Source organism: Sturnus vulgaris, chromosome 13 (assembly GCF_052056855.1).
Source record: "Sturnus vulgaris isolate bStuVul1 chromosome 13, bStuVul1.hap1, whole genome shotgun sequence".
Taxonomy (NCBI): domain Eukaryota; kingdom Metazoa; phylum Chordata; class Aves; order Passeriformes; family Sturnidae; genus Sturnus; species Sturnus vulgaris.
In genome coordinates, this window is record NC_142255.1 from 10,751,471 (window position 1) to 10,767,564 (window position 16,094).

The 16,094-nt window shown below is 42.0% G+C and overlaps 1 protein-coding gene across 1 annotated transcript in view; it reads left to right on the forward strand.

The window, feature by feature from the left end:
* Positions 1–512: 512 nt before the first annotated feature.
* The window catches only part of TRPM7 (transient receptor potential cation channel subfamily M member 7), a 59,864-nt gene continuing 44,282 nt past the window's right edge, over positions 513–16,094 (forward strand). Inside the window, exons 1-3 of the mRNA XM_088172809.1 lie at positions 513–596; positions 7,705–7,982; positions 8,071–8,209. Coding sequence (XP_088028935.1) covers positions 513–596; positions 7,705–7,982; positions 8,071–8,209 — 501 coding nt within the window. The remainder of the gene's footprint in view (positions 597–7,704; positions 7,983–8,070; positions 8,210–16,094) is intronic.

The window sequence follows — 16,094 nt, forward strand, 5'->3', positions numbered from 1 at the left end:
TTTCATTGTACGTTTACTGACAACAGCCCCCTTCCTTATGACTCTTAAGTTATCACCTTAAAAATGTTATTAATAAATGTTACTTGGAAAAAAATAGCTGAGTAATTGCTTTGTTCTAACTCCTCCTTTTCCTACTGTGAATGTTCATGGCAAAACAATTAACACTTCATAATACCAAGTAAATTAAAAATCCATAATGCACCCCCATGAATATGTAGTTGCAGTTTTTCTCAATGTATCAAAGTTATGATTGTGCTTTTAAGTACCTGTGTGATGGGTTTGGTAGATTGCTTTGCTTTATTTTTTTCCCCTGGGATGAAGAGGAAGGAACTGAAGTGAATTGAGCTACATCAGTTTTCCTGGTGTGACTCAGTAGATGCTTGTTGTGCAGCTGTTAGAGCTGAGGCTGGGTGAAAGTACACCTGAGAAACAGTGAGCTGGAAGCTTCACAGCTGCAAACTTTGATAGAAACAAGTTCCCTGCAGTCAGCCAGGAAACAGTGCTGCACAAGCATGGTTCAGCTGAAGGTGCTTAGCCACGAGGGCAAGAGACAGCCAAGCCTCAGACTTGAAACCCAGGCGGAGTTGGAAGTGTTGGCAAGGAAAGAAAAAATCACTGAACCCGAGTGCATTTGATATGTGATCCTTGAGACATCCCTATAGCCATGTGACAGTGTGTTTTGTATGTAGCATGCTTTTAGGTATTTTGAGTCGCTCTTGCTTGTACACTGGAGGCTCCAGTAGCTTTGAATCAAGTAATGGAGTGCTTAACAGGGAGAAAACCCTCCAAAATGCTATTTGAATTTACTTATTTTAAAAAGTAAAAGTTAAGAAGAACAGACGCAGCTGCAATGAGCAAACTTGTTTTTCACTGTTCCCCATGCATTCATTATTAAGGCTGCTCCAATTGACACACTGGCTGAACTGTAAATCTCAAAGTTGGAAGTAGAAGAGTTTCTTCTAAGGAAGGGGATGCTTGATAATTAAGATCAGTCCAATCTTTGCAATACAATTCCATCTAGACACCAAAATGAGCTTTTTCCTGTGAGTGTGGTCAAGCAGTGGCACAGGTTGCACACAGAGGTGGTAGAGTCTTCATCCTTGGAGACAGACAAAACACAAGTGGCCACAGGCCTGGCAGCCTGCTCTGAGCAGGAGGGGTGGTACTAGGCAGCCTACAGAAAGCATTCCACCTCTACTTGTCTGGTTATGAAGGTAGGGGGGGTTTTTGGCTGGTTTTCCATCTTCAACGATCTGCATTTTTTTTTCTTTGTGGGAAAAACTCAAATTTTATCACCACAACATGGGTTTGATTTTTTTTTTTTTTTTATTTGGAATAATTTACTTATATTAACTGTTAGATTGAAATATACTTAAAAGTTGTCTTTGGATTTCTAATGCTTTCAGAAGCAAAAGCACTGTTTTGTTTTCAAGTAGCCCATACAGCACATTTTCTGGGTGAATGCTTTATCTCGACAATTTTTGAGGAAAGAAGGGCAACTCAGACTTGTTATCCTTTTTGTCAGTGGTGAGCAATCAAAGTTCAAGGTTTTGTGTTCTTGAGAAAGGTTGATGGTGGAAGCTCAGGTATCTCTGGAATTCCTCTTATTGATAAAGAATGTGCAAGATCCTGTTTCCCTGAATACTTAAGGACATCAAATAGCTGAGAATAGGTTTTTGCTTGCAGTTCAAAGACCTTTTAACCAAGAAGATGTTTAGATCAAAGAGCTTTCAGCTTTTTGTTCGGGGAGTGCTCCTGGGTATTCTGCTGTCTGGTTTCTGTTCTCTCTCCTTGCTCATGAACATAGGACCTCCTTTCTTTCCTCCTCTTTTCTATTTGGAGCAGTACCAGCATGATTTGAAATGACTTTGCACATTATCTTGGACAATAATATGTTCCTCTGTTCCAGTATGGAGACCATTAATGAGGAGGTTTAATCTTTTGGATTCTAAGAAAACAAACACAGCCATCATGCCCACCAGCTCAAGCCACCTGTAAGAGGGACTTAAAACAAGCTGATCTTCTGCATGTCCTTTTCTGTGTAAGTCCCACTGACTTACTGGGGTAGCATTAATGGTGGTGTAACTGCCAGGCATAGATTTGGAAACAAAAAAAAAAAAAAGAGTTTTTGCAGTTTCATCAGAGGCTTAAAAGTGCTCATGCTGGTTCTCCCCATATTTTGCAGAAAGGCTGCTAGAATATCTGAAATTGGGTATTGTACACACTTTGGAATGCGAGGAAATTTGACAGGATTGCTACATTTAAAAGCTCGACAATAGTTCAGTTAATTTAAATTCCACCTTTTTTGAGATGTATCCCTGTCAAAGCTACAAGAAAAGTCGTCTCCTTTTAATTAAATATTTCTTTCAAAAGGTAGTGGAAACTTATGCTGGAGAATTGATCAATCCTTGTGGATTTAAAGCAACTGACTACAGAAAGTTAGCAAACAGATATTTATGTAGTAGATGAGTATTTCTGTGGTAGCTGATTTAAAAAGTAAATTTAAGTAAATTTACGTTATAGTAACAATGGAACCAAGAGCAAATGCATGCCCACTGGTACCTCCTTCTCTAAGAAAAACAAGCTTCTGCAGGACAAAGTGACATTTTTGTCATGGTCACTATCACATAAGAATTTCAAATTGTACAATTAAGACCTGTCCCACATGGAGTCACCTAAAACTTTACTTTTAGATTATATTTTTAAAAAACTCCAAAACATCAAGAAGCAGACCTCTGTGAACTTTCTCTGGTTGGTAAAATTCAAGTACCTTCAGCTGCTGTCGCTTTCCCTGCTGGTTCAAGCAGCACAGTCCTGGAAGGAGATGCTGCACCTCTGTTTCTTGCACCTAGGAAAGGCCACTTCACTGCCTGACCATCTGCTCAGCTGCCAACACATGAAAGCACAAGAATTTGTGAGCTCAAAGATTACAGCAAAAACAATTTTCACTGGGAAGCTTTAGAAATTCTAAATGGGAGGAGAAAGTTCAGAAGGAACGAAACTGAGATTATATTTTTAAAGACAGGCACTGATAAAATCTTGCAGAGGGTCACCATTATGTTGTAAATGCAGCCATCCAGTTCCTGGCAGCTACTGATTTTACACATCTAAATAGAGATGTTTGGAGACACACCCTTGGCAGTTTTGTGCAAGACTGTGGCCTATGTTGGTTAAGCTCAAACTGTTTTCTGAGCAGGAAGTAACATAGCATTCCCAAATACAGGATATGCTTACATTCTACTTTAGATGATGGTTGGGTAACGTATCTCTTTTTGTGCACTCATGGAACATGTAAAAGAACATTCTGAATTGCATGTGCTCAATTACCTCATTAACTTGATATCCCTTCCTATTACTATGGAATATCTTTAATGCAGATTTTAAAACTGGAAAACCCACACTCTCTGTTGCCTAATTTGGATGTGACAGGTCCTAGCACAAAGCTGAACTGGAGTTACTGGTTTTGCACTCTGAGCTTGATGTGTTTGGTCATTGGGCCCTTTGTGCTGCCATCAGAAAGGCACCCTCCAGTCCTTTCCTAGTGTTCGTGGGGGTTTGCCATTCCCAGCAAAGCACTGAAAATCTGAGAAGCCTCACATGCCAGTGCCTGCATCTGTGTTGCAAAGTCAGTGGCTGACTTTGTTTTATGCTCTGGCCCGTAGTTAACACCTAAATGCAGTTGTTAGAGAGGAGCTGAACTGCACTGGTGGCCTTCAGATGACTCCAGGTCAGCTCTCTTATCCCCAAAGCCATGCTACCTCCATCTTCCCTCTCTGGGGCTGTGGCACACTGAGATGCCAATGTTGTTTCATCGATTTGAATACCTGAGCTGGTTTGTAACTTGAATTTAAAGACATCCATTGTCTGTGAGATTCGATTCTAAATCAGACACAGGAGATTTGTTTAATGGCCATTAAATATGCAAAATTAACTTCTTGTACATTATTCTTCTTCTGGTGTGTCTTGAATTTACCTTGGATTTTATGACCTATTTCTGTATGCTTGTTTCTTTTGAAGGAATACATCTCAGCTGTTACAGCTAACACATTGCTTAGCCTAGCTACTTTTTGCCTTTAAGGAAATTTGATATAATGCAAAAAGATTACTAAAACTTTGGAACCTCTTCAGAAGATGTCTGACTCTGGGATGTACCACAAACCAACGAAGTAACTAAAATTACTAAACAATTAAAAAATTGTTAAGTTACTTAATTTCTAAGTTTTATTTTCCCAAGTTTCAATGGCAAGACACCTCCTAGCTGTTTCTACTTCATCCCATTCTGAAACAGTATATTTTGAATTGCTGCCAAATTATGTGTTTATAACATTATTTGGTATATTATAGGAAAGGTATTGGACAAATTTTGTCACAAAAAATCAGCAACATCATCACTAGAAAATCTTCCACAAATAATGGAGGGGACTTACAGGTCCCATTAACCTGTGTTATTGTATATTTTTTGCCTTACCTGACAAATTTTAAACTTCCATGTGTCAAAAAAAAGCAATCTTCAGTTTTTAGGAGTAGCAGTCTGAATGTAAACTGCTGACTTACCAGTACAGCTGTAGCTGGAGAAATTATTTACCTGGGTATATAAGAAAAGGACAAACCTGTGGCCAAAGAAAAAGTAAGGCATTTGGGAGAATTCACCCCTGTTTCAAAAATTTGAAAAGTGAACAAATAATAACTCTTTTCAGAGAACAGATTACTTCTGGGGACAAAAAAATGTTTTCTACAGAGAATCTGTTTGGCCTGGAGTGGGACATTAACTAGATCTCCTTATCAGTTAGCATTTGCAATTTATTTAACTGCTTGAACTCTAGCACTTATTTTGAACAAGTGCAGACTAACAGCACATATCTGGTAAAACTTCTTATAGTATCAAACAAAGCCAAAACCAGGTCACTTTCATTTAATGGTAACTCATTTAGTTTCTCATCAAGAGGAATGCTGTGGTTTTCTTCTGTGCATGAGTCAGTATTTCATCCATGTGAGGGTGAGCAATCAAACGGCAGCATCCTGGCCACATGATATTGCAATATTGAGATAAGATTTTCCTAGGAGGGGTTTCTTATCCTTTAGTATGTACACTGAGGTCGAGTTACAGTTGGTTTAATGGGATTTCAACCTATTGGGGTTGACATCACAAACTTCATTAGTTCTAGTGATGATTACATCATGAACTCCACGTGTCAAGGACAGACAGCTTGATTTGAGATATAAAAATGAAATATGGGAACCACATAACAAAAGCAGGTTTATTTAAGCCAGTTATATTCAACCTGAGATAACAGAACTAACAGAAGCTTGCTTCAGGTTAAAGGTCCTTAAATGCTATAAGATATAAAATAATGCTTCATTATTTCCTTGTGATTCACAGCTCTTAATTTGGAAGGAGATAGCAGAGGAATTTTGAGTTGACTTTTGGTGTGAATGAAAGGTAACACTTAGCATGACAAGTAGCAAATATTTATCTTACAGTGCAGTAATTTACATGATTTAACATCAGAATGTACAAGAATTCACCTTTTGGATGACTAAATGCTAAATCATGCCATGCTCTGTAGGCTGATTGGCTGATCAAGGTAGGAAGAGGATATAAGGTGACTTCCTTAGGCCATGTGCCATCACTGTCAGGTCACACGGATGTGTTTCACTGTGGTGCTGTGTCCTTGCCTCCACAACACTGAGAGCTCACGCTCCACCAGACAGCACGAGGCACAGAGGATGTTGATGACTCATTTTCCTTTCATTTTCATCCCAAGCTGCTCCTGAAACAATGTGCTCTTTCCAACTCAGCTTATCACAGCTGAACTCTCAAACAGTTTGATGATGATCTCTACAATTTTGCAGGATCAGCAGGAAAAAAAGGCATGGAAATTCCTTACTCATATTCTCCTAAACTAATAGCTTGTACCAGAGAAGACTCATGCCCAGGCTGGCCTTCAGCTACTTTTTCCTAATTTTCTTGCTTCTTCTAGTTCTTTGATTTACAAATATGAAACTTAGAGGCCAACATGATAATCATGAGAATCAAGTCAGTATAGCCCAAATATTGCTGTGAGATGAGGTGAATGATCTAGTCATAGAAGAACTGACTCATTACTCCAATGTGGGATGTGAGCTTTAGATCAATTAATTAGAAAGGGAAGAAGAGGGAGAAAGGAAGAAGGAATGAGGTAATTTCTCATAAATGCTTTATGGTATCAATGGAAGCACTCAAAAATCCCCCATTTTCTCTACTTTGAAAGATTCTTGAACCATTTCCCAAAAAGTTCTGCTGGGCTTTCACTGTTCTTTCTGTTCCTGCTCCCTAAACCAAGAAGTAGCCCAAAGGAAGCTGGGCAGGAACAAGTAGTGGCAGATCAGCAGGCTTGGGACTTCTACACAATAAGAGTGAAAGGAGCCTCTTTCTCCTGTGATCTTGTACTCAGAACTCACTTAAGTTTTTCCTGGAAAAGCCTAATTTTCCATTTCTATGGAAATTGAGAGTCTCAAGAGCCTAATTTTCATATCTATGTAAGATTGCAGGAATTCTTCTGAAGTTAACTTAAAAGAAGCATTAGGAGCTCCCCTGCAGCTGAGGAACTCCTTGCAACACCCTAATGAGATCTGGATGCCTCGGTTGCTGAGTCTTCCCAAATTTGCACCTATTGTCCACAGCAAAGGTGTTCTGACACCAGAATTTACAACTGGACTTGCCCTGCTGCTAAATGGCAGTTAATGAAAGAACGTTTTGTTTCTTGTTATCTACAGTTCTGTTTAAAGAAGAAAAGAAAAAAAAAAGGCAGCAGAAGTGGCTGCTGCAGGTTAATGCTTGGTTTGATTTCTGATGGTGCCTGTGATCACTAGAGTGGACTCTGTTACCCTGTGATGCACAAGCCCAGGGTACAGGCGAGAGCACACGTCAGCTCAGCCCAACGTTAATGCTGGCATTTTGCAGCAAGAAGAAACAGATAATAAACAACTCACTGATAAATGATCAGGCGAAAAAATCAAAGGTTTTAAATTACTTTGAATGTTTGGATTGAGTTTATATATAATTAGCATGGCTATGGTATTTTAAAAAGAGACGAGAGGTTTTTCTAGGATCTCTTTAATTTTTTTTAATTTAAGGAATACAATATAAGCCAAACCCAATCTCTCTTCCCTCCCTTACAAAGGCTGTTTACTCTAGCACAGAGGTTGTTGCAAAAGCTATAGGATGACATACATAGTAGAAATTATCCAAGTTTGGAGATTGCATACAAGGACAAAAGAAGACAAGGTTCTTCCCCTAGGCAGTTCCAGTCTAAACTGGAAACTGAGCTGGCTGAAGTGGAAGAAATACATCCTCTTTTTTCCATTCAGAAGGAAATTTCCTCCACTTTGGCTCAGGCTGTTGGAAGATGCCTCCGACGCGGTGCTAATGGCGGCACTACCATGTGCGAGCAGGGCTGGCAAGAAAAGCGTGAACTGCTCTGAACTAACGCGGTTCCCTGCCCTGTGGTTCTAGCAGGGAGCGAGGCCGGGTCCCTCTCCCGGAGCCGGCTCTGAAGTGTCCGGGCTGAGGTGACCCCAGGCTGCCGGGGCCGTGCAGCCCCAAGCGAAGCCGCCGCCTTTGCGGAGCTGCGGGGCCCCTCTCTCCGAACTGCACCTTCCCAGCCAGGCGGGTTTCTCTGCCGGGAAACTCCATTTTTAACATCTCCGCCTTCACCTCACCAGCGCACAGGGCGGCACGGCCGCCTGCCCGCCCGCAGCCACGAACACCTTCTCAGGGAACCTCGGGACCCGGCTCGGGGCTGGCGGCTCGTGTGGAGAGCCCGAGACTTCCCCCCACGTCCTGCCCGAGGGGAGCCGGGCGGGCAGCACCGCCCTCAGCCCCCTCCTCCTCCGGGGGCGGTGCGCGCTGACGCGGCAGCGCCGCGGCTCCTCCGCCGGCCGAGTCGCACAATTATGAGAAAGAGGCGCCGGGCCGAGACCGCCGCTAGCCCTGGGTCCCGGTGCGGAGCCGAACCAGCGCCGTTCTCCGCGTCCGCCGCCTCCCTTCGTCCCCGGAGCGTCGTCCTCGCCCGGCTGCTCCCCACCCAGCCCTCCGCTGCCGCCGAGCCCAGCCCCGATAGATGGAGACAGGCCCCGCCACCGCCGACGCCGAACCACGAGCAGGAGCTGCCCGGCGAGAGGAGAACCAGAGTCGGCGCCGAGACCCAGCCCGGCCCTGAGGAGAATGGTGAGAGCCGCGGGTTGCGGGGGTGCCGTGGCGGCGGGGCCGGGCGCGCCCGGCGGGGAGGGGGCAGGGACGGGGCCGCCGGATCAGACCTGTCCCAGCCGGCTGCTGCGGCTCCCGGGCGCCCCGAGCCGCCGGGGCCGCCTCCCGCTGCTGCGCTGCCCGCCCGCCGGCGGTAGGGACGGGCCCCGCCGGGCCGGAGGGGACGCTCGGGGGCTCCGCGCTGCCGGCCCCCGCTCACCTCCCGCCCGCGGGCCCGGCCCTCCTGGAGCCGCCGGCCGGGACTGCCCCGCTCCTCCGGGGCGAGGCTCCCGCCGCCGCCGCCCTCCTCGCACCGTGCCCGGGGCAGCCGCCGGTCCCGCTCCCCGAGCAGCGCCGGTGCCGCGGCGGAGGAACCGCTTGGAAACGCGAGCTCCCCGTTAGTGCTGCCGGTGCTGCCTCCGTCCGTCATGGTGCTCTGGTCTACAAGCACAGTTCGCACGCTGTCGTTCTCTGGGCTGCAGCGGTCCTTCCCTTCCGATCTTTACACCCATTTGATTTTGCAGTTTCAACATGTTATGCATAAGGGAGCATATATACACTTGGAGATATGTGACAGTCTGCTGGCTGTTAAGCGGTTCTTCCATCCCTATAAGCTTATTCCTTAATATTTAAAGAATTTAGAGTGACTTATCGCATCAAGTGCTTTCAAGTAATTTTGAAAATATAAGTGGGAAGTCTAAATATATGGATTTCCACAGTCCGCTTGAACTTCTAGTAAGAAGCTTTGTTTCATTTTAAATAAAGGTGTTTTTTTTCACGGTGTTTTCTTAAAAACCACGGGGATTCGTGCCCATGAATCATCCATCTCTGAGTATATCTGTGAACTGTGTGGAAATGTGGGCTGTATTTTTCTAGAAACTGTAAATCCAGCACTCCTCTAGGATGAAGCTGAAAATGCAACCTTCCATTCTGACTTAAAAGAGTGTTTGGCATCTGCTACTTGCATGGTACTTGCTCTTCTCAGCTGAAGTGGTTTGTTGTTGGGTTTAGTTTTGAGGAGTGGGGGATTTGTTTTTTTTTTTTTTTTTTTTTTTGTTGATTTCATTTTGTAGTTTAGCTCTGGTGGCGTTTTTTGGTGCTGTCGTAGCCTAGAAATGTACAGATTGGTTTTAACCATCATAGTTCTGTAAATTCGAGACTCAGCAGCCTTTCTGGGAATGTAGTGTGTTTGTAGTGTTTTATATTAGCTATCTTACCAAATGTTTTGAAACTTCTGTTAAATAGATGTTTTAGTTGAATGTAGAACATTTTATGCAAGCTCATTTTGCTAAAAATTTCCTTGCTGCTCCATGACTATTTAGTAACTTTGAATAATTGCTGGACGGTATCCAACATTAAATCAGGAATTATTCTAAGGAGTGAGTTGTTCAATGTGGCAATTCCGGCTGTTCAGTCTTTTTTTTAAATGTGTCTGTGTGGGTGAGATAAGTGTCTGCTAGATCATCCTTCATACCTTCTGGTATGAGGCCATTCTTGACTTTGCTATTTCAAGGCAGGAGGGGGGAAACCTTTGTGCATGTGGAGCTGTTTTGGCTGAGTTTGGACTGTTTGTACCTTAGTTTCCTGATGTTGTACTTTGATACTTTTTTTGCTTGCTTGAGCTCAGCAGTGGAAGGGTAATGTTCACTTGTCATACAAAGGCACCTTGAAACATCACCTTGCATTTGACAGTTATCTCACACTATCTGTATCAGATCATCTATCTCCCCACGTGGATTATCTTGGAGAGAGTTACTCCATTGTGTTTTAAACTTTCATTTATTTTCTCGTCCCTTGAGGCTCTGCCTAACTAGTCTTGCTGCATTACCATTTTGTCTTACCACATCAGCCCAGCTTTCTCTGCTCTACTGGTGATAGACTGCAGCATCCAAAGTCCTCTCTTTTTCTCATCGTTATCTTTGCCACTTGCTGTGCTTCCCTTTCCTGGAAACTTTGGACCTACACCCAAATTTTTCATGCTTCTCTTTCATGGCTCATACATGAGGTGCAATTCTGTTAACCATTCAATCCTCGTGGACAGTCATGACATATGAGCGTTTTCTAAACAGAACAATATTGTTTTGAACTTAAATAACTGACTCTGACACAATAGAGTTTGGCTACATTGGTAATAATGTTACGAATAAATCTCTAAGAGGACTCGTCAAAAATCGTGTGTGAAGAGAAATGCTTGATAGAATTTTACAGTCTTGGAAGACTTGAGAAAGGATTTCTATATTGTAAAGCTTTGAAATACCAAGACAATATGAAATTATACTTCTCGTGCCAAAATATTTAACCTGAAAAACATGTCTTTGTCTTTTTTTTTAGCTGTTATTTATTTCTTTTGGAATTCCAAATTTCTTTCAGCAGTATCTGCGTTGACTGTGATATCTACATGCCCTGTTTATTTCCCGAAACAAGCAACATTAGTTCTGTTTCTTTTCCCCACTTTTTTAAGGGCAGACTCGTAGTAAAATCAATGCGTGTGTTTTTCAGAATTGAAGTTTTGGTTTTGGGGTGATGTTTCTTGTATCAGTGATTGTGTCTTGGTGCATTTTACCTTCAGTGGTTGAAATTTCAGCAGCTGACTTTTCATCAGATAAATTACTGAATAATCTCATTCTCTGTGTGTATTTGAATAAGATACTTATATAGTTATTAAAGCTCTGTCACTTTTTACCTCTGATACTGACGAATAGCTGTGGCCCCTGACAAATGAGTCTGTGTGCTTCATTGGTTCTACAAAAAATACTCCACTTGACCTGTGGTAGAACTTGAACTTTTGTTGCACACTTCCTTTGTATTCTCTGGCCTAAAGCCCCCTTTTTCCTCTACTGTAGTCTCTGCAGTCTTATTATTGTCTTTCTTTAATTTAATCCCTTTGCTTTTGCTCACATAATGAGAACATAGAGGTGATTGGTGTCATATATCGTGATACAGCCAGTACTGAAAGTGATCTACTTAATCCTTGGTTTCTGTTATTTTTGTTATGGGGAGCTTGGCTTTGCTTATGCTTAAATTATAGGTGTTTTTGTGTTTTAAGTAACAGAAAACTAATCTGACAAAAGAAGAGAAAAAGTAAACCCCAAAGCCTTAGTGCTGGCCAGCTTTGCTCCCCGTCCTGGCTCAGCAAAGGATCAGCTGGGCATCCCTGCTGCTGTGCAGGAGGGGAGGGAGGATGTGCAGGAGGTGATTTGTCTTTTTGGTGGCAGCCAGTCATTAAGCAGCCGACCAGCTGCATCTTAACTGGGTGGGACCACAGCCCTGAGCAGCAGTGGGGATTGCAAGAGCAGTCTCCATCACAGCTGCTCCACTGGTGGAAGGAACGCTAGGTTTTCTTGAGAAGTGGTGAGTTTCTCAGCCTTTACACCTACATGTTGCTTAGCTTGTAGAATGTGAGCCACTTTCTTTAACTGCCAGGTGTGCTGGAGCTGAGTTTGTTTTTCTCCCCAGCCATTATAATTTTTGCACAGAAGAAGGGACCACACAGGTTGTCTAATTGCTGTTAGGTGAGCAGAGGACAGTTCTTATTCCTGTGTTCTTTCCAGGAAGGAAAGACCAGTGAACTTCTGATGGGATAATGAAATATTAAAAAAAAAAAAAAAAAGAGAGAAAATTTATATGACTTTCTTCCTTCACAGAAATTGGGTGAAAAGTGTCCTGAACATATGGGGAATACAGGGAATAAAATAACTGTATTGCTAATAGTGGTGCTGGTAGTTCTGAAAAGCTGCTTTATGAAAGGACAGAATATTTAAATGTGGCAAGTGGTTTGACAGTATATGGTATAAGGATATTGCAGGATTAGTCTGTAAGATAAATGTGCTTGATTGCCAAGGAGAACTTAAAATATGGTACCAAACTTGACAGCACATTAAAGCTTGGTTTACAAGTTATGCATTTTTTGCCCCTTAACTAAAGTTCAGATGCTACTCAAATGGTAGGCTTGGATTGAACCTTAATTATAGGAATTTCTGTGTTTCTTAAAAAAAAAAAATCCTAAGAGTTGCATCACAATTACAGTTTATTTAATCTTTATATTATTAAGAGCAGTGTAAGTCTTTTTCCTGAAGATTTGTACAAGCTCATTCTAACGTGAGCTGGTTCATGCATTTTGTTGTCACATTTTCTGAAATGTTTGAACACTCTTGTGTGTATTGCAAATGTGCAATTGCTGAGTTAATGTATGTCAACCCATCTTTGTTTCATTTGTTCTCAGCTCAAGGAGGATGGAATAAGATTTGTGTGACAGCATATCTGTTGATTTTTCTACAGCTCCAAAATCAGAATTGTAGAGGATGATTCAGTAATTAAGTTTGCACGCTGCTGATGTTCTGATGTTTTTAGATCATCCAGCTTCAGAAACAGCTACTGTAAACCCTCTGTGAAGCTTTAATGGGACTTCATCTTCAGCCTGTCTATGGACTGCCCTAATTTACATCACATACAGTCCAGCACCAAGTGCTTATTTTGTTTAAATGCACATCATGTGTGCACCAGGACAATACACATTTTCAATGAGTGTAATTGTGTGCTTATAGCTTGTGAAAATGATGCACATGTGAGTCTTACCAATGTCTAGACTTACTGATAGTAATTTAATAGCAAGAATTTGAGGCCTCTTTTTGATTTGAGGAGCATTAGATCTCTATTTCAAGATCTGTAACAACCTGGTCAAGCTTTTTGTTACTTTGTCATGGTTCCCAAAGCCTGGTCTGGATGACTCCCAGTGCTATTGGATTCTGCCTTTAATTGTTTACTGGTAAACTGAGCAGATGTAAAAAAAAACAAAAAAGGAAAAAAGTTGTAGTTTTGAGAATTGGCGTATTGCGATTAAGTTCTGGTTTGCTAATTTTCATTTTTTGTTTTGATTTTTTTACTGGCAGCCTTCTGTGTGATTAATGAAGTGTATTTTTACCGTTTTACACTAAATCATTCTCACTTGAGAATACTTTCTCAGTTACAACTCTAAGTGAGTTTAATCTAGGTGTTCAGCCTTTCACCATAACTCTGTAATCCTCAAAGCCTGGGAAAGTGTCTGTTACAGCTCAGTCAGTGGTAGCACAATGGTTTTTGTAATTGAATCCCAGCTTTTGTTCCATGCTTCTTCACACTTAGCTCTACCTGAAGTGGTACTTATTTTCTTTACCTTATCTACTTGATTCTTGTCACCTCTGCTAAGAATTTTTACTTTGTAATCCCCTGACTTATGCTGGGTCAAATTTTACAAGATGTCCCTGGCTGATGATTCTTATCTAAATGTCTGCTAATTTTTTCTCTAATGCTGCAGTTTTTGTTGACTTGAAAAACTTGGCTCTAAAAGTTTAAGTTTAACAAATAAATCTACATTTATGCCTTCTGCAAATAAATTTCCAGATGCTTTGTTAGGAAAACTTAATTTCACAAGCACTTACTGCTTAAAAAATTTCTGGAGTTGGGGCTGTCCTAGGACTAGTATTACTTAGCAGTCCAGTCCTTCCCACTCTTACTCATTTTATTGACAATATGTTTTCTGACTGACCTGGAATGCTTGAGATGTGTTGCAGGGTAATAACCTCAGGTTAAGGGTTGTTGTTCAAGCCCTTTGCTAACTGTTCCCACATATGCCAAAGCTCTTCTTAAAGGTGTGCTGTAGTCCAGTCAAAACTCCTCTAAACCCTGTCTCTCCCCTTTCACCTGTCCCTTTGTGCTTCCTTGTGTGCTCAGTCACTGGGAGTCTGAATTGAATAAACTTCTCGTCACCTCCTTTGCTTTCCTTTTTTTTTTTTTTTTTTTTGGATTATTTTGTCGGTCATTTCCCTGAACTGGCTTCCATGTGACTGCATAAATGCTGGTGCTGGTATGAGATAGGTTGGGATCATGTGCAGAGGCTTAGGAAAATGGGATTGTGGCACCCCAGACTTGACAGGAGCTATGAAGCTGGATTGGAAGCTTTCTCTAAGGTGCCTGAGATTTGGTTTGTGCTATTGCATCAGGAAGTGTTCAGCTACTCTGTGCATCACCCATGGCACATCAATGTTTTCTGGGTCTCACAGCCTTGTGCACAGGCATGGATGAGCTGTGACAACACAAGTCAGGTTCCATGGCCTCTTCAAAGTATAAACCAAATTGTTTTGTAGCCTTGTCTAATTGTACTGCAAGCACATGGTGGCTATTCTTGAATACTCCTGAATCTAAATTCTTCATAGAGGATGGTTTTTTTGACCTGCTCTTCTGAATGTGTGCTAACAGATTCAGGATCACTTGTTTTTACCAGATGTGCTGTGCTCCAGTCTGTCTCTGAACTGAGCTGCACCAAGATGAGTTTGATCCTTCCCATCAGGTTATTTCTGTTGGCAAATGATTCACTGCTGGTAACTTGTCTCGTGTAACAGAATATTGCTGGATTTTTTCCTCAGTGTTCTTAGCATGCAGCGTTTGTGCTTTTTAGTGCTGTTCCCATTCTTGTTTCTCCACTTTCTCATCCTGAGTTCATCCTGAGAAAGTTAAATCTCAGGAAGCCGAAACTGTTTCTTTGAGTTAGGAGAAACCAAAGTTGCATTCAACTAATGTATCTGCCAGAGCTCAGCACAGCAGCCATGTGGACAGGTTCAAAGAAAGTCATTCTGCAATATAACATTGTTAAAATTTCACCTAGATTGGCTTTGTGCTGTGAGTGTAGTGCACTGTTCTAGTTTGTAGCTAGAGCCAGTCTGAAAAAGCTATTTCCTTTCAATGCCTATCCCTGATGCTGCTGCAGGTCATTCAAGTCTTTAGGCATAACTTCAGTCACCTGGATAGGTTAAATTATGCATATGCTTAAGTGACATATGATTAGAGCCTAAAAATACCAGTTGTGTAATTACAGAACTGTTAATCAACTTTCTCTTCAATTATAAAAATCAGTTAATCTACACAAGTAGGTGCAGTTAAGGATGTTTTAAATGTCAAAGTCTTACCAGTTTCTCCTGTGTTCCCTGGCTGCATTATTGTCTGTAGCTTGCAGAATCCTGTTAAACAGCAAGTTTAATAAAACTTAGAAGAGTACATGGCTGAAGGTGATCTTCTGGACAGAGTTTGCAAGAGATTCATTTTGAAGGAGCTCCTGTTCGTGGCAGTAACCTTGCACTAAGAAACAGTTGGGTATCACTGATAGCTGACAAATATCCTAGAGAACTGTCTAGGAACGTAGCATTGTCTGGTGTGGCAATGCCTCTGCCTGCAGAACTGGTTGGAAGAGGCTCAGTCCTCCTGATTTCACAGGCTCTTCTTTACTGACCCCATTACTGCTGCTGGAGGTGTTCTTGGTTTTGCTGCTAGCTGACCCTGGGGACAGCCCTCTGAGTGCTCACCTGGCCTCTGCCAGGGACACTGAGCACAGATGTGGAGGTTGGGATGGACTTTTACCTCTTAAACTGGCATCAACTGGCTTTGCAGCCAGAGGCATTGAAAAACAGAAATATCCACTTAAATAACCTTTGCCCTTCTAATTTGTGCAACTTCAGAATTGCTCTTGATTGGGATTTATGCCTTGGCCTCCTTAAGCAATTGGTCTGTCTTAGTCTTGGTTTCTTTTATGAAGTCTTATGCAGAAAAATAATTCTTAAATTTTCAGCTATAGAAAACCCACAGTTTGTGTGCATGTGGTTTTCAATATAAATATTACTGCTCCATGTGTAACTCCTGGACTCTTAGCTGTTAAATTCTCTGTAATTGTTTCAAATGCTTTAGTGAAACAATGTGGCCTTTTAATATTGCTAATGTAGGGAAAGAGGGCAGAAACCACTCATCACCCTTGTCCTGGTTTGGCTGCCAGCTTGTGTTACAGGTGAGCGTTCTGCGGTGCTGAAGGCTGCTAACAAACGAGTCCTTGTGTCAATGTATC